The sequence below is a fragment of the Pygocentrus nattereri genome, chromosome 5 (assembly GCF_015220715.1).
Source record: "Pygocentrus nattereri isolate fPygNat1 chromosome 5, fPygNat1.pri, whole genome shotgun sequence".
In the NCBI taxonomy this organism is placed as follows: domain Eukaryota; kingdom Metazoa; phylum Chordata; class Actinopteri; order Characiformes; family Serrasalmidae; genus Pygocentrus; species Pygocentrus nattereri.
Window position 1 is genome coordinate 17,946,622 of NC_051215.1, and position 26,268 is coordinate 17,972,889.

Genomic DNA, 26,268 nt, shown 5'->3' on the forward strand with positions numbered 1-26,268 from the left:
TGACTATGTGAAAATCACTAAAATAATAATTCAAATAGAAGAATTATCAAAGGTTGTCTTGGTTAATTTATGAACAGAACAAAGAATATGCAGATATTAGCTCTGTTCTGTATTTTATTCTTATTTTGAGCCCAGAGACTCATTGTCTTCATAGTCAGCGCAAAGGTAGAACAACCTGCATTGTGGATAATTGCCTCTGTTGTGGACTGATATTTATTCAAAAAGACACCAAGAGTAGAAATTATAACAGCAAGGACATTTATTCCCTCTTGTTTGCTTACTGTCCTTTTTATTTATGGTGCACTTTTGAAGAGTGACACTGGATTTGAGAAATGTGTTTAATATGAATAAAATGTCTTATATTCCTTATACAAATTGATTATTTTATATGTAATCTTTTAAATATCACCTAAAAATGTATAACTTGTACTTAATGGCTGTTTTGATAATGAATGAATAAATGGAAAATTGAATAAATCACATTTTTTTGTGTTCTAGGCTGATTCATTTCTTTGATTTTCTGGGTGGAGTTCTTGGGGATTTGGGCTTCTTATTTACTCATATTTTGCTAATTTTGCAATATGTATTCCCATACCAGTAGCAAGGGTAGCCTAAATTAATAACTTGTGTGGTCTATCTATATTAATTGTTTGTCTTAAAGTTAGCATTGTGCACTGAAAGAAGTGTAATTTCCACATGATAAACTAAATACATCAAACACAGGTTTCTTTCAGTCTATTTTTGATGAGTTGTATTGATGTAATATTTAGTTCATGTGGACATAACAATGCATCGTGTGGGCAGATGTATCCTTTTAATACATTAATCTTATTAATACAGTAATGCTATTTTATTTAGCTTTGTGTGTTGCCCCCCCAATAAAATCTCTAGGATTTACCTGGCCACTCCATTCTAAAAGCTCTAGTTACGTCCCTGAGGTGGTATCCTGTGACAGTACCCAGTTTAAAGTTACCAAGCTCTTAAGTATATTCTGCTATGGCAGAAAGACTTGAACTAGGTTGGGTGCACACATATTTTTGTCCATATAGTCATTTTCGCAGAGAAATTTATCAAACTCTAGAGTCTAAAGAGTTGAACAAAGATGTTTTAAACTTGCACCAAGTCTTAGCACAATCATACATAAGAACTAAAATTGACGAATGTTAATGGGTCTTTACTCTGTGCTTCTCAGTCTTGTCACTAGAGGGCAGCATTACATTTCCGAGAAGTGGCTCAATTAATTTTAGGATTTTGGATAACACTGAACTAACAATTAATTTTTTATTTTAAAGAACCTTTAGTCTAGATCTGATATAAACATTTCTTTGAGTAATAGCCATGTTGTTTCTTAAAGCACTGAAAATATAAATAGTGGACAAAACTACATTAGCATAGCTAAAAACTGCTAAAAGTAGTTGCAGCAGCCATTTTTCTTTATCCCATTAACAGCTTCTTTACAGCCCCACATCCTTTCACACCCACAATATTTAATTGTCTTCTCACAGTTGAATGATCGACAGAAACACCTGTGGATTTTTTTTGAAGCAAGAGTGGTTTTTTTCTCCTCTTTCTCAAAGGTAAAAGACTAAGCACTGTTTATCTGATGGTGATTGTTGGTCTACCAAATGTATACTTTTGCCTGTTACCAAGGAGTGAAATATAGGAGGTCCTGGGGTGTCATAAACCTCTTGAATGTCTTTAAATCAAAATTCTGGAGGGTCCCTTAAAGTAAACATGTTATGGCTTTATGCTGTCCGTAAGTGAAAAACATACACTCAAAGACAAATTCAGGGAAAGGCTGTTCTTTACAGTTACAGTTGCCTGCAAAAGTTTGGGCACCCCAGGTCAAATGACGTTTTGTTGATTTTCCAAGTGAAAATAAGTGAACACAGACTTCAGATTATTTTAATGCCCACTTCCTGTTTATTTGTTGAATTTGACATATTAGAAGAAATAATAAACACATGGACTGTGCAAAATGTATGCCACATTTGGTATTTATATTGTTTTTTCCTATGCAAAAAAATCTTCAAAATTGCCATATTTAAGTATGTTCCATGTCACGGATGTATTGACTTATTTTTAGTTAGAAAATCAAAAAAGCATGTAATTTGACCAGGAGTGTTCAAACTTTTGCACACAGCTGAATGTTTGGGCATTTCAACATTGAAACTCCCTGATATGAATGCAATTTTGAGGAACAAAACTTATGAACCTTACCTTGCAGTTACTGTTTTGAAACAAACGTCTTAATTCTTTAGAGAGAGCAGATTCCTCACAAATTTCTTTTTAAGAGGATTTCACTAACTTTACATAGATCTTCTTTTTTAACTGAAAGGTTACAAATGATACACCACATTTAAAACATATAACCAAACATGTTATTTTATTGTCTTAAAAAGTAACACAATCTCCCAACTGGGTATATCACATACACTACAACAACAATTAAACACCATTACTACACAAATAGGGACTTTGTTCAAATATTATAGACATTACAAAAGATCCCTTGTATCTTTCGGTTTTCTTTTTGAAGTTATTATACTAAGCATGGCAGATCAACTTCGTTTAACAGCATGACACTGTACACTGTCACCATTTAGAAACAATGTTGTCTGACGCTGTTCTAAAATCCATAATGTTAAGGGAAGACATTTCATGGACTTGTCATTTTTATTTCATATGAAATAGTTTACAATATAAACAAAGCATCCTTCTTGGATGGACTTTACAGCAACCAGAGACCAGGCATTTCAGTGCAAACATTTTGTACAAGGCAGTCTTGGCTGCAATACTCCCTTTTGTCTATCAAAAGCTAAGATGAGGAAATTAATAATAATAATAATAATAATAATAATAATAAGGTCAAACTAAATTCCACAAAATGCAACGAGAATCCTAAAAAGAATCCTTGGACAGAGTCTGTGTTTGAGTCACTGTGGACCTCAAACCTCAAATTTGTCAAAAACGGTCACTATCGAAGGCCGAGTCTGCAGGTAGCTTCTCTATGCATACATTGCTGACTGAATTATGCTAATGGACTTCTCCTTCTTTTGATGAATGGAATGAATGACTATGGGCTGGATGTTAAGCCCATAATAGCTTAATACAAAAAAATTTAAGCTGCACTCTGCATACTGCTGTATGTTTTTGCTTATATGTTAATGTAAATATCACATAGATATTACTGTTGTATGCACAAATTTGAACACGTCTGGTGAAATGACATGTTTTGTTGATTTTTTAAGCGAAAATAAGTTAACACATCCTCTACAGAGAACAAACTAACTATAGCATTTTTCTACAGATTTTAGAACACAATTTCTATTTATTTGCTGCTTTTAACATCTAAAAAATCATAACATATAAAATGTGCCACAATTTTTGCAAATTGTTTGATTTTTCTCCTTTACGTTACATTCAGCAAATAAACCCTAATTGTACATTAAAGTACTGTATTATCTGTAGAGGATGTGCCGACTTATTTTCACTTAGAAAATCACTAAAACTTGCCATTTAACTTGGGGCACCAAAACCTTTGCATATGATGGTGTACATGTATACAGTTCTGTGAAAAAGTTACAGGCATTCAAGAAAATTGTTAGTATGTGTGATTTTTCCAGTAAAACCGCTATATAACATATTAGAACAAACAAACAAAAAAACTAAATGTAACTAAATGTTGTGTTTTTAAGTAAAGTTGATAGTATGGTAGAATACAGAGAGAGGAACACAGGTTCTCTTGTCTTTGCACTGCAAAAATAAAAGAAAGATTAAATAAATATATTGGAAAATACTGAACTTCCTCAAGGAGAGATATCAAAAGTTAGGCTAGTGCTTTAAGACAAATAAATGCTTGATGCTCACCTAAATGGCTTTAAATATCATTTTCTCAGATTGAGTAAGATTTTGCACAGCACTATGTGTAGATACACTACCATTTAAAAGTTTATATTAGTTTATATTAAACCAACTTTGTTGAAGATTCATTCATTATTTTATGAATATGTTATAACTTCACAGGCTTCAAATAATTTATATGTAAATAAAAAAAGAATAAATATTAAATGTGTCCAGAATGATGAGCAGAGCTGTAGAAGATTCTGTAATGACTGAAGATCCTGTCAAAAATTACAATACGATTAATATTATAATTTTATTTATAAAGTGGTGACCAAATCACAGACAGATAATTTATCAAGGAATTACTATTAATTAATAATGAAATATGATACTTATCATAATATATATATATATATATATATATATATATATATATATATATATATATATATATATATAGTTTTGTTGATTTGTTGATTGAAAATATGTACACATCCTCTACAAAGAGTACTAATTATTTGCTGAATTTAAATTACCATTAAAAAAAACGTATCCTGGCACAAATTATATTTAATGTTTAATTTTTTGCAGTTCATTAAACTTGAAATTGTGCACTAAAATTGCAGAGAAATGTGATATTTGAGTTGGTTCCCTTTAGTGAATTTGTTAACTTGTTTTCACTTAGGAAAGAACAATTCATGTCATTTGACCAGGGGTGCTCAAAGTTTAACATATGACTGTAGGTATATGTCTGCAGCCAAAAAAAAATTGATTTGACACCAAAAACATAAAGGCTGTGGCTTCAATGCCAATTGTTTAACATACAGTGTAGAATATCAATATTTTCAATATTACATTCAGTATTGCCAAACAGATTGTAATCCTTGAAAGTCTTTGCTATTATCAGTTACTCTTATATCACTGAAATTTACAAGTCACTTTATATGCGAGACAGCTGAATCTATATGCATATTAGAGTAGTTTAGGATTCTACAACTTTCTTTTATTTAATTTTTGATGGTGGGGTATGAAAAGGGTCTCAGTCTCAATGCATTTTAACAATGTGTGTGGTTTCATGGTAAATCACTGCAAGTCATGAGCTGGTCTCATAGTGAGTACTTACACACAGACAACTGCAGAGAGAGGAAAATGGCTACAAAATAATTCCAAATAAAAGTAAAAAAAAAGAAGAGAATTAAAGTCCCAGTGTTTAATAAGGTGGTGCTGGACAGGTTTATAGACACCTGGCAATTAGGAAGAAATCACTTCTGTCCAAAAAAAAAGTGAACAAAAGAAAGTAAACTGAGATTGAAATACAGCACTTAGTACTGATTATTTTCCAGCAAAGTCTGCTTAGTTACAACGTCCGCCACTCCATGGAAACATTCAGAGAGGAGGCTGATAGCACTGTGGTCCACAGACAAAGCATCCACGCTCGACCTTGCCTTATTCACAGGTGGTGGAGGTAGCTAGTTATGTGCATGTATGTGGGGTTTTCGACCATGTGTGTGTGTGTGTGTGTGTGTGTGTGTGTGTGCATTTGTTGTCAGGGAGTGTGCTGCCATGGATAATGTTAAATGAAAACAGTATGAGAAGTCTCATTGTAGAACATCTGCCTGGTAATAGTAAATAATGAAAACAACCGAAAAACACAAAATGCATGAAACACAGGAGCAATGTCACACCGGTGCTACTTTCTTCCTCGGGACTGTCCACTGCATCCCAGGGGACTGTTATCGGCTTTGAGTATAACATCTGACCCCCACAGAGAGTGAAGTAACAGTCCATGCAGCCAAAAAGCAGGAAACTGGTGTAAAGTAATTTAAATGTGGAGTTTTCAGGATTCATAGAGATGAAAGTGCTTTAAATACGCATCAAAAAAGGTCTAAAGGTCTTAATTTGCAGTGTAGAAATTTAGAATATGACAAAAGATGACTTCTTTCTTTTTAAGGACAAATACATATCAGCTACATCTTCTGTGTCAACTCATTTAGAAGTTTGTTCTTTAGGCAAAAATAGGCTGAGAACAATACCTGCTTTAGACCAAGTTCTTTCAAGTTCCTTAAATGGGAATTCCACCAATTTTTTCAAGACTTCTGGTTAAAGATGTAAATAAAGTCATTCAGGGTGGTTTAATGTGAAGTGCCCAGATCCTAAAGAAAGTGAGAATTGTTCAAAGCAGTGAAAAAAGGAACCAGACGGCTGAAGAGTTTAATGCCTGACAAAATTGTTTTATAATATCACGCAAAGACAATTTATTTTAACATCATCAAAATTGCATATAAAAACTCAGTTGCCTGGTCATTTTGGATGGTAAATGAATGGGCTAATTTTGTGTTGTAAACATTGTGACCCCTGGCTCCTATTACCGCCACTGTAAAGAAATCTGAGTCGATAAGTTTCTTTGGAACATAGTGCTTCAAGTCAAACCCCTCTAAATGGCTTATGTACCAATGATGTAATCACGCATATATTTTTTTAAAAGAGGTGGAATTACTCTTTAAGAAACATGCCTTCAATCAGAAAAATGGCAAAAAAGAATGTCTTAACTTATTTGCAATGATGTACACACACACACACACACACACACACACACACACACACATATATATATATATATATATATATATATATATATATATGTGTGTGTGTGTGTGTGTGTGTGTGTATATATATATATATATATATATATATATATATATATATATATATATATATATATGTATTACTTATCCTTTTAATTTTGCATTTAAAAACATTATTAACAAAAATCTAACCTTCATTTAAGGTACAATGACTCAAAGAAAAACATCATAAAATACATATATTTCTTAAGTGTGAAATCACATATATTTTATGTTTTAACATTCATCTGAGTTATTAGAAACACTAAAACATTCAGCCATTACTTCCTAATTTACCAGGAAATACATATGAGATGAAACATGGGTCAAATTCCCTCATCCATCACTATGAGAAAGAACAGAGAATACATCAATGATGATGTACAACAAAAGGCTGTTGAGCTGCACAGATCAGGAAATAGCTACAAGAAAACATCTAAAAAGTTGAAAATGCCCATGTCCACTAGCAAGGCAATAATTAAGAAGCTTAAAACAACTGGAGATGTTAAGAATCTGCTGGAAAGAAGATGCATGTCTATACTGACCCCACTAACACTAAGAATGATGGTTTGAGTGGACAAAGAATCAGGATCACAGATGGGGAATTGCTGAAATCAGTTAGGTCTTGGGGTCAGAACATTTCTCAAACCACAAACAACACTTTTATAACCATTGTTGTTAACAGTTTTTTGGAGAGGGGTTGCCAAAAGGAGACCTCTGCTGTTGAAGACCAACAAACAGCGCCTGCAGTTTGCCAAACACTACTGAAAATTTCAGTGGGACCATGGTTTATAGTCAGATGAGACCAAAATAGAGATTTCAGGCAACAAACACCAGAAGTCAATTTGGTACAGAAACAAAGATGGCCATGTAGGAAAGAACCACAACCCCACTGTAGTGGATCTTAGTATGGTGGTGGATCCTCCTGGAGCTGTGATTCTGTGGGACTGTTTTACTTCCAAATGCCCTGGACAATTTATTCAGATACTTGGTATGATGCACTCTATCAAGTACCAGCAGAAATAAAATTAAAACCTGACTGCCTCCATCAGAAGTCTGAAACTGTACCATAGTTTGGATCTTTCCGCAGGATAATGATCCACAGCACATCTCAAAATTAACACAAAAATGGTTCACTGACCAGAGAATTAAGGTTTTGCCATGGCCACCCTAAGTCTCTGACAGGAATCTGGAAATAATCTGTATGGAGGAATGTTCTCAAATCCATTGCCATGTGTTCTCCAGTCTCATTAAGCATTACAGGACTCACAGCTGTTATATTTGCAAAGGGAAGCTGCACAAAGTATTAAATGAAAGGGAGCCAATAATTGTGGCAAAAATACAGAAAATTTGAGAAAAATATTTATTTCATGATTAGATTGTTGTTTTAATCATTGTACTTCAATAAAAAGGTTAGATTTTGTTAATATTTGGAATGAAAAAGAATAAAGAATATTTTTCACAACGTGTGTTGCTCGTGTTAACCAGGGGTGCCAGTACTAATCGAGGGGGAAGGAATGTGTACATCCACTCACACACACACACACACACACACACACACACACACACACACACACACACACACACACACACACACACACACACACACACACACACATATATATGGACTTTAAATTGTGTGTACATTTCATGAGGAATGGACCAAAAAAAATTTGGTTCCATTAACTTACATTAAAAGTAGTGTGTGTGTGTGTGTGTGTATATATATATATATATATATATATGTATATATATGATATGTTTGTGTGTATGTGTGCAATATTGTAAAAAAGTTAATATATGGAATTACAATACAATTAGGATCTAGAATTTCAATGCACAATTTCTATTTATTTGCTGAGTTTAACACACAATAGAATTTTATTTAAATTTCACACACCACACTTGAACCTGCTCTGCCTCGTCTGGGTTGTAATATAAAAAGAACAAACAAAAAGCAACAGTACTTACTTTTTTAGTAAGTCAATGTAATTACTATTCATTTTTCATTTTCACATGCATTTAAATGACTAGTGGAAAAAAACAAAACATGCCCAAACTTTTGCAGATGCCACATTCTATGTTTTACTTTTTCCCCAATATGTTAAATTCAGCTAATAAACAGTAACTGTGCATTCAAATGTGCAGAAGTGTGTTCTCTGTAGAAGATTACCAAAACGTGTCATTTGACCAGGAGTGCCAAAACAGGGGTGCCAAAACATATATGTGTATGTATGTACAGTGGGTTGCAAAAGTATTCATACCCCTTGAACTTTTCCATATTTTGTCACATTACAACCACAAACATAAATATATTTCACTGGAATTTAATGTGAAAGACCAACACAAAGTGGTATACAATTGTGAAGTGGAAAGAAAATTATACATGAATCAAAACATTTTTTACAAATAAAAAACTAATAAGTGCGACGTGCAAAAGTATTCAGCCCCCCTGAGTCAATACTTTGTGGAGCCACCTTTTGCTGCAATTACAGCTGCAAGTCTTTTAGGGTATGTCTCCACCAGCTTTGCACATCTAGTGACTGAAATTCTTGCCCATTCCTCCTTGCAAAACAGCTCAAGCTCAGTCAGATTGGATGGAGAGCGTTTGTGAACAGCAGTTTTGAGATCTTGCCACAAATTCTCAATTGGGTTTAGGTCTGGACTCTGACTGGGCCATTCTAACACATGAATATTCTTTTTTTTAAACCACTCCATTGTAGCTCTGGCTTTATGTTTAGGGTCGTTGTCCTGCTGGAAGGTGAACCTCCGCCCCAGTCTCAAATCTTTTGCTGACTCCAACAGGTTTTCTTCCAAGATTGCCCTGTATTTGGCTCCATCCATCTTCCCATCAACTTTGACCAACTTCCCGGTCCCTGCTGAAGAGAAGCACCCCCAGAGCATGATGCTGCCACCACCATATTTGACAGTGGGGATGGTGTTTTCAGAGTGATGTGCAGTGTTATTTCTCCGCCACGCATAGCGTTTTGCATTGTGGCCAAAAAGTTCTATTTTGGTCTCGTCTGACCAAAGCACCTTCTTCCACATGTTTGCTGTGTCCTCAACATGGCTTCTGGCAAACTGCAATCGGGACTTCTTATGGTTTTCTTTTAACAATGGCTTTCTCCTTGCCACTCTTCCATAAAGACCACATTTGTGTAGTGCACGACTAATTGTTGTCCTGTGGACAGTTTCCCCCACCTGAGCTGTGGCTCTCTGCATTTCATCCAGAGTCACCATGGGCCTCTTGGCTGCCTCTCTGATCAGTGATCTCCTTGTTCGGCCTGTAAGTTTAGGTGGACGGCCTTGTCTTGGCAGGTTTACTGTGGTGCCATACTCTTTTCATTTCCGGATGATGGATTGAACAGTGCTCCGTGAGATGTTCAAAGCTTGGGAAATCTTTTTATAACCTAAGCCTGCTTTAAACTTCTCCAAAACCATATTCCTAACCTGTCTGGTGTGTTCTTTGGACTTCATGATGCTGTTTGCTCCCCAATATTCTCTTAACCAACATCTGAGGCCGTCACGGAGCAGCTGTATTTGTACTGAGATTAGATTACACACAGGTGGACCCTTTTGAGTCATTAGCAGTCATCAGGCAACTTCTGAATGCAATTGGTTGCACTCAGGGAAAAGGGGGCTGAATACTTTTGCACGTCGCACTTATTAGTTTTTTATTTGTAAAAAATGTTTTGATTCATGTATAATTTTCTTTCCACTTCACAATTGTATACCACTTTGTGTTGGTCTTTCACATTAAATTCCAGTGAAATATATTTATGTTTGTGGTTGTAATGTGACAAAATATGGAAAAGTTCAAGGGGTATGAATACTTTTGCAACCCACTGTATGTATGTATGTATGTATGTATGTATGTGTAATATATATATATATATATATATATATATATATATATATATATATATATATATATATATATATATATATACAATGTAAAGGAGGATTCACCTCAAGTAAAAACACATTTCAAAATAAAAGTTCTATCTCAGCAGCAAGAGGGCATCCCACTGGCTCACGAAAGAGAGATGATGTTCTTTTTCTTTTAAACAGAGCAACACAACACCCACATTCCTGCCATCTGACACTCGCATTCTCTCCTTCCAGAGACACACAGAGCTTCAGAGCCACAAAACACACAAGCGTGTTTTCAAAACTGACAGCGACATCCACAAACAGCCAGCACATGCAGCCAGGAATCCCATTCACCATTTCATTACAGAGTAATAGAATATGAACCAGCTGAATCCAGATCTTAGGCATACGTATAAATAAAGATGACTAACGTACAATTTTTTACCCACAAACTTGCTTTTTTAAATCTTCAGAAAGCATACATGGTGAAGTGGGTCCTGAGCAGCATGGCTCCAGGTTGAATGATGTTTTTTCCTCCTAATAGAGTAACTATTCATGACCTGAGATTAAATGTCAGATAGAAACTTTAATGAAATAAGTAAATTCATTAAGTGATGCACAGTCACACACATTACACTTGTATCTGCTTCGCCTTATCTGGGTTTTAAGAAAAATAAAAGCAAACAAACAAACAAAAAACAACAGTCCTTGATTTCCCTAAATTAATCCTTTAATTTCAGAATACGTTTTTCTTTTTTCTTTTTTATGTAAGTCAATCTAAGTAGTACTATTTATTTTTATAAGCATGAAAGTATGACTCCAGTTCTTATTACTTTATCAACAGAGCTAATGCTGTTGTGAAGAATGACTTTTATTTTTGGGTTTATTATACAACATTATGAATCATGAATTTAATGTTGTTCAAATGAGTTTTTTTTTAATACCAGGTTTCTTCCATGTCATTATTCTCGATTTCTTTTCAATCGCTTTCTTAAAGCAGCGATGCGCATCCTTATGTCAGAGTGCAATCCTAATCCACTGGTGGGAGAATTTCTTTTTTATCCATGATTGAAAAAAATTATTTAAAAATGATAACAAAAAATGACCAGATACTTTAAGACTATCCTGGGTTAAGAAAATAACTTGATTCAAAGTGGAGAATTTCCTGATTAATCGCTAGTAAACATAAATCATGTCGTGAATAATTTCCTTTTTTGACTTTTTTTCTGTTTTTTTGTCGTTCTTTTCTTTCTTTTTTTCCTCTTTTTTTGCAGTGACTTGTTTATGCTGTAAGAACAGTCTGTGGAAGCCATTACCTGTGGGTTTTAACAGTCCCCATGTGGTTTGAGGTGCTTGTCTCAGGGCAGGTTCACCACCAGACCACCCACTCCCCGGTACTGACATAGACCCCCATTTTTATGTTTTTTTTCTGCAGATTTGCCCAACTCTGCGCCCGCCCAGCTGAAGCCCGTGTCAGACGCTGGTGATGGAGGCGAGGCAGTTGGGAGATTTCTGCAGTTTCTCAGCCTGTGTGGTGGGGGGCTCGGGGATGGTGCGGAAGGTGAAGGGTGGGCCGATGCTGGTGCTGCCCATGTGACCTGGACTCAGAGCGGGGTTCTGCCGCCGGTTACTCTCCACAATGCTTGAGGTGTTGGATGCCAGGCTCTCCCGTGTGCTAATAGAGGAGAAAGAGAAGGAGATGAGGAGCATGTCTGGGGTTAACTTTCCTTCTTAGTGTCAATGTCTCCTTAAGAATTAGAATTAGTGATGTTTCACCAAATGTAATACACATATGAGGAATCTTTGTACTTCTACTTACAGGCCACTTTATCAGAAACCTCTACCTTGAACTTCCACTCACTGAATTCATTAGAGAGCCCCAATTTATATTTCCACTCACTGGACACTTTATTAGAAACACCAACCTGGTACTTTCACTATGTAGGTGTACAATTACAGACGGCAGCTCATCTATTGCTGCTATTGCTGCTACTTCATTCATCTACTCCACTGGCCAGTTTCAAACTACAGGAACACTGCTGTCCAGATTCTGTTAGGGTGGTGGATCAGCAGTGACACTGACACGGTAGTGTGTTGTCTGGGTATGAGTGTATCAGACACTGTGATGGTCAACACATGTCAAAGTTACTGCAAGACAAGAGGCTCTGTGGTCAGAAACTGACCACTGAAGAAGGACTAGAGGTTGGCTAACATAAACTGCACATCGCTATATAAGGGAGGAGTAGCCAGTGAGCACATACGTCTAGATATCTATAACACAAAATAAACATGTCAAGGTAAAACAGAACAGCTGACAATGCGAGACAAGGAATATTTTGATCCTACCTAATTGAAGAGATAATCAAATTCTAAGAACAAAAATGATGGACACTTTTTTGCACAATAATACATGAACAGAAGAGAGATGCTGAGGCAGGCAGGGTTTTGTTCTTCTGTCTGCACTTCCTGAAATCAATCCTGCCCAACCTTTACCAGAGTAGAAGCATTATGGAATGACATCATTGCTAATTTGATGAGTCATCCAGCGCAGTGAAAAACTGCGTGTATGTGTAAGCATGTGGAAGCATATATGAGCCTCTCATAAACACACTGAGAGCATTAATTAACACAAACCCACACAGAGTAGATGCAAAGACTAAATTAAGACTTGATGAATTTGAGAAGAAACGTCTGCAGTTTTAACCCCTAAACTGCAAAGACCTACATTTCAATTCCTTACACTAATTACTGTTTAATTTACATTTCAGTTTTAGTAGTCAACAAATCAATAGTAATAGTTTCTGAATAAATAACTACATACCAAGTGAGGGTTTACATTGCAGTATCATAACTAAATATGATATTCTATTTTTATATTTATATTGATCAGCAAAGACAATTTATGACAATTTATTTATTTATTTATTTTGTTTGTTTTTTGTGGCATCAGTAAATGCCTGGGTTTTTTATTTAGTTCCAAAGACTGATATTTTCTATTCAGAAAGATCCTAATGCTCCCCCTGTATTAGTGTTCCTTTGTAGGACGGTAAATTGTAGCGCGGCTAGTTTTGTGGATTTACTTTTGCTTTGGGGAGTTGTTGAAGGAAAGTTCACATATCCTGCTGGAAAAACAAAGGAGCTCTAAGGCTAGGCTAGGCTCATTTTGAGCATGCAGCTGCTAAGCTAAGCTCAGTGCCTCTCCATTGTAAACTGATTCTCTGAACTGAGTCATCAGTAAAAAGCTGCATTATGGACCAAGTCCCTGACTCTCTTGTGTGTTTTGAAGAAACTCCCAACACTACAATATTATTTTATATAGAGCAATATTTTTTAGTGGGTTTATAAAAAAATTGATAGTAAAGGAGATGTATGGATTCATGTGAAGTAAAAAAACAAAAAAAAACAAGGGTTCTAAGACAGTTCATGTAACCAAATTATTTAGAGTACTCCCTAAATAAAAACAAAAAGCAGCTGAACAGAATATTGAATTCACAAAACAAAGAAAGTTGCTTAGTACAAAATAGTATAGACAATAAATGTGCTATGGATAGCCCCCCCCCCCAAAAGACTTCACATAATATTAAAAGATCCTAAATTTAACCATAAAGCAGCACTTACTTAGTTTTATTAGCACACAGACATTCAGTGAGTAATGATTTCTTGTTCTGTTTTTGCCCATGCCCAGCTCACTTAGAGAGACAGCTAACTGCTAAACTGCCTTTTTGGCAATCCACTTACAAATATGTTCTTTCATAGCTGCTGATGCAACACTGGATGAACTTTACAGAATATTGGTTAAAAAAACATAAAAAGCATACAAAACATTCAACCTGATGTGCTTACATTGGACTTAGTTGTTACATAATGTCTGGTTTAAAATACTATTATATTATAAGGAACTTGGACAACAGACACTGCTGTTGCACCTTCGGGAGGTTTAATGGGCATTATATTACATTATATTAGTTGACAACCCCTGTGAAATGCTCACAAAGGCACCTTTGTTGTTGTTGATAGTATTGTTAAGTACCGGTGTCATGGTCATAGCACACCCTGTTGTGTTATGCTCAAGACAGGTTGCAAGGTATGGGTATTGCATCTGACATTAAGAAGTTTGTGGGAAGTCCCCTACCAAGAGCACAAGGAATTTAACATTTCCTGTGTTTAACTAAAATTGTCCACACACATGGAACAAGGTGATATCATCTAGTATGCAACGATTCAAGCCATTATAATCTGTAACTTGCAAATTTCCTGAACCGAATGAAACACATAAAAAGAAGAAGAGCAGAAGAAGAAAGAAAAGAGAAAGAACAAAAAAAAGGAGGGAGGAAGGAAAGAAGGAATGAACAACTGACACAATCTAAATTTTAGTAATTGACAATAACTGAGTTGAATGGAGATTTTTACCAGTGGTCTGTGGTGGCTGTCCAACCTCAAAACATTAACCATGAATACAGGTGAACTGCCAGAGTGCACAGATAAGGGACAGTATACACCTTCTTCCAATATAAAATTTCTCTACCCACTTTACTGGGGGAACACTGATACTGAAAACACTTGGGTTTCAGCAATGAAGCTCAAGTGTTGAAATACCTTTATGCAGGTGACTTGCTTACAGAGTCGATGCCCTGGTTAGATTTTCAGCATTTGATTCAGTCCAAGATCAGTGTTTAAAAATCACTGTCGCAACTTGAAAACAGCAGTCCGAAGACTGATCTGAACCTGTGGTGACTTAAATGCTTGCAGATTCCCCAGTCTGAAGATAGTGAAGCTTAAGGGTAATTGCTTGTTATTATTTCCTGAGCAAAAGATGTCCTGGGAGCTGCTGAATCCTACATAGTCTCACTCAGAATGAGTCATACACACCCAAAGAGGCTATTTATAGAAGCTGTGGCAAGTCCTCAGCCTCTCTCATAAAGAACTTTCAACACACACACACACACACACACACACACACACACACACACACACACACACACACACACACACACACACACACACACACACACACACACACACAGAGGAAAACCCAGTCACAGGCAGTCTACACCATATGACCTTGTCTATGGAAAGAGGAGAATCCATACTAGACATTCCCCATTTAGGCTTATGGACTGATGTGCTTTGCATGCTTCTTAAACTACAGTTAAAAGTTATAGTTAAGCATACTCAAATGTAGACATGTTCAGCCCGCCCACAAATTTCCTGCACCAATCCAAAATATCAGCCCAGATGTTACGGAGTGGAAGCTTATACCTGAACAATTCACATTGTGCAAACTGTTTGCCTAAATTATCACCCACTAGCCTCAAACTGGATGAAGTAGCAGTGGTAAACTGTGATTAGAGCTTGAGTCTTCAGAGTCATTAGAGTCTTCAATTCAATAAAATCCATTCAATTCATCAAAATACGAGTAAAAACATCTTCTGCTGGCATCTCTATGAGATTCTGGTAGCACTACGCTAACAACAATATTCACAACAATGTTTCGCCATTCTAGATTAAACATGATAATGTTAACTAACTTTTTAAACTTCTAAGAGACATTCCATGTTCTACTTGAAGCTTATGACAAGAATCCCATAATCATCTCATTTTGCCAAAGTATCTGTGTAGAAAAGAGGTGAAGAAGAGGGTGCAGGCAGGATGGAGTGGGTGGAGACGGGTATCAGGGCTGATGTGTGACAGAAGGATAGAAGCAAGAGTGAAAGGGAAGGTTTACAAGACAGTAGTGCGTCCTGCTATGATGTGTGGTTTGGAGACTGTGGCTCTGTCTAAAAGACAGGAGGCTGAGCTGGAGGTAGCGGAGATGAAGATGCTGAGATTTTTGTTAGAGTGATAAAGATGGACAAGATTAGAAATGAGCAGATCAGAGGGACAGTTAAGGTGGAGTAGTTTGGAGATAAAGCCAAAGAGGCCAGGTTGAGATGGTTTGGACATGTGTTGAGGAGGAATAGTGGATATATTGGTCAAAGAATGTTGGTGATGGAGCTGCCGGGTAGAAGGAGAAGAGGTAGACCTCAGAGAAGGTTTATGGATGTAGTGAAGGTGGACATTGAGACGGTTGGTGTAAAAGTAGAGGAGGCAGTGGATAGGGCAAGATGGAGGCAGATGCAGGCTGTAGCGACCCCTAAAGGGAGCAACCGAAAGAAGAAGAAGATCTGTAATCTGATTACGGTCTTCTCATTTATTTATTTATATTTATTTTTTTGTAGTTTATTTATTTGTAACAGTAACAGTTCAGCTACTTATTTTAAGACATAATCCTGTTATAAGCAGACTATGGTTACTCAAAAGCTGCTGGCATGACTCACTCAGGCCAAAATGCATCAATTGATCACTTTATCAGATGCACCTACCTTGTATCTACACTCATGGTCCATTTTATCAGCTCTATTTACTACATATGTGTAATTCATAGTTCAACAATCACAGATTAGTCCATCTTTTTCTCTGCATATTTTTACCTTGTTTATCAATGGTCAGGACCCTGACAAGGACAATGAATGAAGATATATGGTAGGTGCTCAAACGTGGCCAGTGACTATATAAACGGTCACTGAAACCTGAAAGAAGATTTCATTCCTTTTTTGTGTTCAGCAGTAGTCATTACAGAGCTGTGAATGATGCACCAGTTGGATACATATGTGATTTGCATAGCTACTACTTAGCTAAAAATAAACTCTGGTCAAATTCACTAAAAGTTCTGCTTTCCTTTAAAAAATGAACATTTAAAAAATCACTGGTGTATATGACAGTGAGCTGGTTTATGTATGGCAGCTAGTAAAAATAGAGGCCTTGTTTGGGAATCTAATGTTAGCTAACATTAACGTTGATAGCTAGCTGAATTCTGGAACCCTAGGTATTTTTTGCCTCTTCTTGCATTCACCTTTAAAAGCACTTGCACGCAACATGATACCCTTATGTTTCATATTCTCATAAACCCACATTCTCTACTACTTTGTCAAAACTTTTTGCACATTTCACATGAATCTCTGATGTTGACTAAAGGAAGAATGTAGGGTTTATGATGTAACAGATAAGTCCTTAGTGATGTTAATTATTCAGTCTTAGGGGTGTTACGGTACACAGCCATTAATGTCTAAATAGTTGGGAACACAAGTGAGCACACCTCACAGTGAACATGTCCAAATTGTGCCCAATTGTGTTGATGTCCCTCCCTGGTGTCATGTGACTCACTAGAGTTATAAGGTTTCAGGTGTGAATGGGGAACAGGGCTGTTCAATTTGGTGTTTTGGGTACAGTTCCCTTATACTGGCCACTGGATGTTCAACATGGCACCTCATGGCAAAGAACTCTATGAGGATGATAGAAATAGAATTGTTTCGCTCCACAAAGATTGCGTAGGCTATAAGAAGATTGAAAACCCTGAAACAGAGCTATAGCACCAGGACTGGTTCCACTTGGAACAGGCCTCACCAGGGTCGACCAAAGAAGTTGAGTCCATGTGTTCAGTGACATATCCAGAGGTTGGATTAAAAAAATGCACATGAGTGCTGCCAGCATTTCCGCAGAGGTTGAAGAAGAGGGAGGTCAGCCTGTGCTCAGATCATATGCCGCACAATGCATGAACTGTGTGGGGTCTGTGTGGCCATCGTCCCTGAAGGAAGCCTCTTCTGAAGCTGACGCACAAGAAAGCTCACAAACAGTTTGCTGGAAACAAGCAGTCGAAGAACATGGATTACTGGAACCATGTCCTGTGGTCTGACAAGACCAAGATAAACTTATTTGGCTCAGATGGTGTCCAGCATGTGTGGTGGTGCCCTGGTGAGGAGTACCAAGACAACTGTCTCTTGCCTACAGTCAAGCATGGTGGTGGTAGCATCATGGGCATGAGTGGGGCCGGCACTGGGGAGCTGGGTTAATTGAGGGAAAGATGAATTGCATGGCAGTTTTATATGTGTGTGTGTATATATATATATATATATATATATATATATATATATGTATGTATATATAAACGAGCTTATGCATTTGATTGTTACTTTTTTCCTGTTGTTCAGAACTTGTATCAAACCATGATGTCCAATATATATTATACACACACACACACACACACACACACACACACACACACACACACACACAACCCCAGCATAAGAGCATAAGATGATTTGCAAATCCTTTGCAACATATATTCAATTGAATCCACTACAAAGACAAGATATTTAATGTTCAAACGGATAAACTTTATTGTTTTTTGCAAAAATTCACTCATTTTGAATTTGATGCCTGCAACACGTTCCAAAGTTGGGACAGGGGCATGTTCACCACTGTGTTACATCACCTTTCAATTTAACAACACTCAATAAGCGTTTGGGAACTGAGGACACAAATTTTTGAAGCTTTGTTTCTTTCCCATTCTTGCTTGATGTTCAACTTCAGTTGCTCAATAGTCCAGGGTCTCCGCTGTCGTATTTTGCACTTCATAATGCACCACACATTTTCAATGGGAGACAGGTCTGTATTGAAGGCAGGCCAGTCTAGTACCCACACTCTTTTACTACAAAGCCACACATGCAGAATGTGGCTTGGCTTTGTTTGCTGAAATAAGCTGGGATGTCCCTGAAAAAGACATTGCTTGGATGGCAGCATATGTTGCTCCAAAACCTGTATGTACCTTTCAGCATTAACGGTGCCTTCACAGATGTGCAAGTTACCCATGCCATGGGCACTAAAACACCCCCATACCATCAGAGATGCTGGCTTTTGAACTTTGCGCTGATAACAATCCAGACAGTACTTTTCCTCTTTGGCCCAGAGGACACGACGTCCATGACTTCCAAAAACAATTTGAAATATGGACTCGTCAGACCACAGGACACTTTTCCACTTTGCGTCAGTCCATTTGAGATGAGCTCGGGCCCAGAGAAGGCGGTGGCGTTTCTAGGTGTTGTTGATGTATGGATTTCACTTTGCATGGCAGGGTTTTAACTTGCACTTGTAGACGGAGCAATGAACTGTGTTCACTGACAATGGTTTTCTGAAGTGTTCCTGAGCCCATGTGGTAATATCTGTTACAGAATGATGTCGGTTTTTAATGCAGTGCCACCTGAGGGATCGAAGGTCATGGGCATTCAATGTTGGTTTTCTGCCTTGCTGCTTACTTGCAGAGATTTCTCCAGATTCTCTGAATCTTTTGATGATATTATGGACTGTAGATGATGAAATACCTAAATTCCTGCAATGGAACGTCGAGAAACGTTGTTCTTAAACTGTTGGACTATTTGCTCACGCAGTTTTTCACAAAGTGGTGAACCTCGTCCCATACTTGTTTGTGAACGACTGAGCCTTTCAGGGATGCTCCCTTTATCTAATCATGACACTCATCTGTTTCCAATTAACCTGTTCACCTGTGGAATGTTCAAAACAGGTGTTTTTTGAGCATTCCTCAACTTTCCCAGTCTTTTGTTGCCCCTGTCCCAACTTCTTTGGAACGTGTTGCAGGCATCAAATTCAAAATGAGTGAATATTTGCAAAAAACAAAAAAGTTTAGCTGTTTGAACATTAAATATCTTGTCTTTGTAGTGTATTCAACTGAATCTAGGTTGAAAAGTATTTACAATTCATCGTATTCTGTTTTACACAACATCCCAACTTCATTGGGATTCATATATATATATATGAATCCTATCCCAGCAGTCTTCGGGCGGAAGGCAGGATACACCCTGGACAGGTCCCCAGTCCATCGCAGGGCAGACAGACAGACACAGACAGTCACTCACACCCAGGGGCAATGTAGCATGTCCAACTGGCCTAACTGCATGTCTTTGGACTGTGGGAGGAAACCGGAGAACCCGGAGGAAACCCACGCAGACACGGGGAGAACATGCAAACTCCACACAGCGAGGACCCTGGTCACCCAGCCGGGGAATTGAACCCAGGCCCTCCTTGCTGTGAGGCGACAGCGCTACCCAGCACACCACCCATATTAATATTATGAATAATATCTGTTCATAATATAAAATATTATGAACAGACAGTAGTGCAGGTTATAGTTTGCTCCACCTAGTGTTGTATTATCCCCTCTAAAATACTGAGATGCAGCCTCTACAGCCTGTAGAGTGTTTCATTTGCACTCAATGGGGAAAGTCACTAATCTTAACAAGTATGCAGTGATGGTTCAGCTTCAGTTGTGATTATGTAGTTACGAGCAGAGAAAATACAAAAAAAAACTTGTAAAGCTTTGTGCTGAATCTCTTCACAGGCACAGAAATACTGCAAGCTGTATCTCATTTCATTGGCTTAATTTCAGATTGTGTTTTTATTTTTTCTTAAATCCTCTTAAATTTTATTTACCTCACATATGCCATCTATTATGCATATGACTGCATGCCCCAAACCATAAGATCTATACCATGGCGGTTCAGGACTAATACATGTACAATTACACCCCTAGTCATTTTTACACAAAATGCAGATGGACATATGTATCCACCAACTACACATGGTAAGAGGCAGACAAAAATTCTTCAACTGCCATGCCCCACCTTGATGGGATGGGCTGACAGATGAAAAAAAAAGAGCAATCTGAATTTTATAATCTTTCTAGTTTGGTGTTCTCTTTGATAATGCATCATTAGAGAGGGCAAACGCATGAAGGAAAAGAACACTTTAATCATCATTCTGACACCATTATTGTATAATCACACTAAGCATAACTAGATAATTCTGGAAATAAGATTTAGAGCCTAAATCTTAGCATAAAAAATGGGAAATTAAAATGGCGGTATTTGAAATTTTTTAGTTTGAGCCCAACATTACCTATATGAGTGTGAATTTTAAATGTAAACAAACAACTACATTGTCATTTTGCATAGTACATTTATATTTTAATTTTGCTACTACTATGACTTCATAAAAAAAGCCTGGTGCAAAGTACTGGTCTCAAATGCAAAATCAACTATATATTGATGAAGATAAGATGCCAATAGTAGATAATTCACTTACATCTTAGGAGGACCTGTCCTTCATCAAGTTTTGACTGACTTCTCTTTGAATACTTTTTCAACACACTCACCGTCATTAGATTCATCCGGTCGGGCAAGAGGTCTGAAGCACAACTGATGTTAAAAAGTGTTCTTCTGTATATTGCATGCAATAACATACTTCTAAAAGAGAGAGGTCTCCAATCCTCAAAAATATACATAGTGTAGCTTCAAGAAAATTTCCCCCAGAAAATAATGGGATATTCACATGGCAATTCACATGGAATTGATTTAACCTGGGTTTATCACTGTGGTTTGTTTTTCAAAAGGTAATTCAATTTACAACTATTTGTCACTGTGTTTTGCACACTGCATCTGTGCGGTGAACACTCACATACATGCATGCATGCTAGTGAGCACACACATTAGGGGCAGTGAGCACACTTGCCAGGAACAGTCGGCAGCCCTATCCATGGCGCCCGTGTAGCAATTGGGGATTAGGTGCCTTGCTCAAGGGCACTTCAGTCATGGACTGTCAACCAAGGGGACCGAACCAGCAACCTTCCGCTCACAGGGTTGGTTCCCTAACCTCCAGCCCACAACTGCCCTTCTTCACACCATTTCCCCACATATAACAACCTGAATCAACAGTACTTTTATGATAATGTTTTGCACTTACTTCAAGACCTCATGGCTAGTTATTGCTCTCTATTTATTCACATTGTGCTCTGGAACACATGAATATATCCTGCTCTTTATAATAGATAGAGCACAGACACTTGGGACTGACCAAAAGGTTTAGGAAAGAAACTTACACCCCTTTGTGTTCCAAAACTGTACCAAAAAATGTTACTTGTATTTTATAATAAAAAAAAATTTTCTAAAGATGTCTCAGTCAAGTTAATTTGCTCCCATACCAAACAGAGTTCAATAATATTGAAAATCTGTTTTGAAAAATTGAAAATCTCAGGGTCCACATCTAACCTTTGTGTTTTTGTTGATTATACGGCCATATAATGCATGTAAATAAAAATGATTTAAATCAATATAATTTTGTTAAGATAACGTTATGCTAACAGTTACTTTATGCTACAGCAAAAGCAAAAATTACCCGAAATAAAAAAAACAAACAACAGTGGACGTTCCTTTATGCTCTATGTCCACCTTGCCTGCAATGAGTAAGCTTACCGAGGGGAATTAAAGCCGCTGTCTACAGTCACACTGCTGCTGTCCATGCTGTCCAGCCGTGCGGAGTGCGCTGACTTCTGACTGCTGGTATTCTCGTTCTCCTTAGGGCTCAGCAGAGTCAGGTTGGTCTCGAATTTCCTCTGTAGATCACGCTCTTTCTCCCGTTCAAGCAGCCACTGCATGGTTCCACCCCCAACCCCGCCACCACCCTCTCCAGAACCCCCTCGCCCCTTTCCCTCAGCCGGCGCTGCCTCTTTATGAGAAGAATCTTCCACTTCTTCCTCGTCATCATCATCTGACACATTGTAGTAGTCGAATGTGGCCTCCGAGGCAGAGGGGGCACCCTGCTCTGAACCTGTAGTGGGTGGGGCTGATGCAGGTGATGGGGCGGAGTTAGCTGATGGAGGTTGGGGCTCAAGGGTGTCCAGCACCTCAGATGATTTCATGTGAGGGGTCTTTCGCAATGTGCCTGATTTTGAGTAGCCACTGTCCACATAGCTCATTGTCAAAACATTGTGTGGTGGCTTAAACAGAGTATCCTTACTGAAAATCTCTTTCCTCTTATCCATCACCAACCCACTGCTGCTGCCACCCACACAGCCCCCTCCCCCACCCCCTGGGTCAGCATTGTGTTGGTGCTGTATCAAACGTCCATTGGACATGGGCTCTGGAGTCTGGCTAGGTGTGGGTTTACCCGAGCCATTGTGGCCCTTGGTGGAAGTGTCCTCTTTGTAATCCATGGGATGTGGAGAGGTGAGATGTGGTGTCTGCCGATCTGCTGGTGATCCCTTACGGATCCCATCTGATGGCGTTAAAGTGTCGTGGTCAGCTTTGCCCAGCGGCAATGGGGCGGTTAAGATTGTTTCGTTCGACGTATTGCACTGGAAGTAGTCGTCCGCAAGTGGCTTGGGCGACAGAGCCTTCAGATCGCAGTAGGCCGGCAAGCTGTCCCTGCTCTTGTTTCGCTCCAGAGGGGTGTCTAGGCTCATCTTACCCATATCAGGCACAGACATCTCCGAATTGAACTTAGCAGCAGAGAACATAATGCGCGAATAGTGAGATGCTTTCTGTGAAGAGGCTCTGAGTGTCCCGTCATCAGTATAGTATCGACTCCGATGGTCTGGACTGCGGTCATACTCTTCTGGAGTGCCTAGAGTGGAGCTCCCACCTCCCAATGGACCCTTGGAGTTGTCCATGGATCTCGACCTTTCTTTAGCCTTATCTGGCCGCTCAGTGCGTGACTTGCGGTCTTGCGTGTGGCTGTGGCTCCGATGCACTCTAGAATGCGAGGTACCACGTGAAGGCTCTGGGAAAGGCATCTCTGTCCGTCTCTTTGCAAGCTCCCCTGACACGTCCCATTCAGGTGTAACTGGGAAATATGACTCTGCAATATTGGGGTTGCTATGGACAAGGTAAGCAGCACCACTCCTGCGCTCCACTGTGTACATTCCCTCCCTGGGAGAGCGTACAAGAGAGTGGCTGAAGAAGCGGTAGTCCCTCTCCAGGCCCACTGCGGTGGCCAGGTCCATGTTGGAGCTCTCAGACGGGTCTCCACGAGAGGTTTGGCGGGTTTTGCTGTGGGATCGTGATTTCCCATGTGGGACCCGGCGATGGCCCCGGCTGCGCCGGCTGCGGGCACTACTGTGCTGAGCAGACGAACTTGCCTTGCAGCGTTGAGCACGTTCTTCTTCCAAGCGCTTCATCACAGCCGTGTGCCGTGCCACATTCTCCACTGTCAGATCTGGGTTTATCCGCCGGATGATTTCCATCTCCACCTCGCGAGGAATGGCCACTGAAGAGGGCATGTCCTCGTCCCGAAGAGGCCATTCTTCTGGTGGAAACTGGGCAGAGAAGGTTGCCAGCTGCTTTGTCTTGTCCTTCCTAAAGCTCAGTCGGAAAAGCTTTAGCCCAAATTTCTTAGATTGCCTCTCGCTGCTGCCCCCGGCACTCCCCTCCTTTTTCTTGGTCAGAGTGTCTGTTTTGTAAGAGAAGGAAGGGTTACTCCTGCTCTTATCTGGATCAGGTGGGTGTTGTGTGGTTGGTGGAGGAGGTGGGGGCTGAGGATATGAGGGGGGATCTCCTTTAGGTTCCTTGGGGGACTTCCTCTGAAGTGTGGTGTGATTGCTTGGCACCTCATCCCGGTTGTATGAGTTGTATGAGTCGCAGTGGTTCTTGTGGTTTAGCCTTTCCCGCACACATCCAGATGTAGAAGGTGTGATTGTGCCAGACTGGGGTGATGTACACTGCTGCTGCTGTGACTGTTGCTGTTGTTGTTGCTGCTGTTGTTGTTGTTGCTGCTGTTGTTGCTGTTGTTGTTGCTGCTGCTGTTGTTGTTGTTGTGGCTGCTGCTGTCGGTCTGGATGCCGATCATCCAGGTGGTACCATTTGCTGTTGGTGCGGATGAGGGAGGGGGTGATGAAGTAGGTCTGGGGTGTAACAATGCAGTAGCCCTCAGGCGTGGGGTAGATCTTCCGCTCCCGAACCAACATGTTGAGCGTGTGTCGCAGGATCTCTGGACTTGGTGTGGGTACACCTGAGGGGAGAAAGGCAGAGAAAAATCATCACTGTGGAAAATCATTTTGTCTAAAAATCAACTACACAAATCCTCTGGAAATATTCCCATGACAGCTACTTAATTCCAAACAAGATTAGGCAATCCTAATTTTGCCGGACCACCAGGTGAATCGTTCTCTCCTTTGCCACTTTTGCTAAATAACTCAAGGGGTGCAGAAACCATTTTAAAAGTGAGGAGGACACAGTTGTCAGTACATAACAACTCACAAACCCCACACTTGTAGGTTCAGTACTATTATAAAACCTGTAGCAGTATGTACATTTTTATCATCAAGCCAGTTTAAGTGCTTGGGGTGGCACTATATTAACATATCCCACAGGGATGTTAACCAGCTCATGTATGGTTCAATATTCTCCTAGAAAGGTTAGAAATCACAGGGACAGCCCTATCATGGCTCCAATCTTACCTAACAGAACATTATCAGTTTGTCAGTGTAAACAATTTATCTTCCAATTATTCAAAAGTAAGATTTGGAATTCCGCAAGGCTCTATTTTAAGACCATTATTATTTATGCTATACATGTTACCGTTAGGCACAGTTATAAGTAATCATGGCATTAACTTTCATTGTTATGCAGACAATACGCAACTGTACATATCAGCCAAGCCTAATGACAAATACAGATTAAAGAAAATAGAGGACTGTGTAATAGACGTGAAATGCTGGATGTTAGGGAACTTCCTCCTACTAAACAGTAAGAAAATAGAGGTTCTCATTCTGGGTCCAAAATTGGCAAGAAATAAACTACTAGATTTAATTTTAAATCTTGCTGACTTTCCAGTTATACCTGGCTCAGCAGCAAAAAATCTTGGCCTCATAGTTGATTCAGATTTATCATTTGATCAACACATAGGCAGCATCACTAGAACAGCTTTTTTACATCTTCGCAACATTGCCAAGATAAGAAACGCCCTATTTCTGCGTGATGCAGAAACACTAGTACATGCCTTTATGACTTCCAGGCTAAACTATTGTAACGCACTACTGTCAGGATGTACGAGCAGGAATCTAAGCAAACTTCAACTAGTCCAAAATGCTGCAGCCAGGATCCTCACTAAAACTCGAAAATTTGATCAAATCAGTCCAGTGCTATCATTACTTCATTGGCTGCCAGTTAAATTCCGTATTGATTATAAAATTCTTTTATTGATGTATAAAGCCCTACATGGGCCCGCTCCTGAGTACCTGCAACACCTTATTTCCTATTAC

At 38.8% G+C, this 26,268-nt stretch overlaps 1 protein-coding gene across 2 annotated transcripts in view; it reads right to left on the reverse strand.

Moving 5' to 3' along the window:
• Window positions 1–10,909: 10,909 nt before the first annotated feature.
• stox2a (storkhead box 2a) overlaps window positions 10,910–26,268 on the reverse strand; it is a 150,141-nt gene continuing 134,782 nt past the window's right edge. For both annotated transcript variants that reach the window (XM_017709049.2, XM_017709050.2), the window contains exons 3-4: window positions 22,484–25,016; window positions 10,910–12,018 (exon numbers count right to left, since the gene is read on the reverse strand). In XM_017709049.2, the coding sequence (XP_017564538.1) occupies window positions 11,817–12,018; window positions 22,484–25,016 (2,735 nt within the window). In that variant the 3' untranslated portion in view covers window positions 10,910–11,816. The remainder of the gene's footprint in view (window positions 12,019–22,483; window positions 25,017–26,268) is intronic.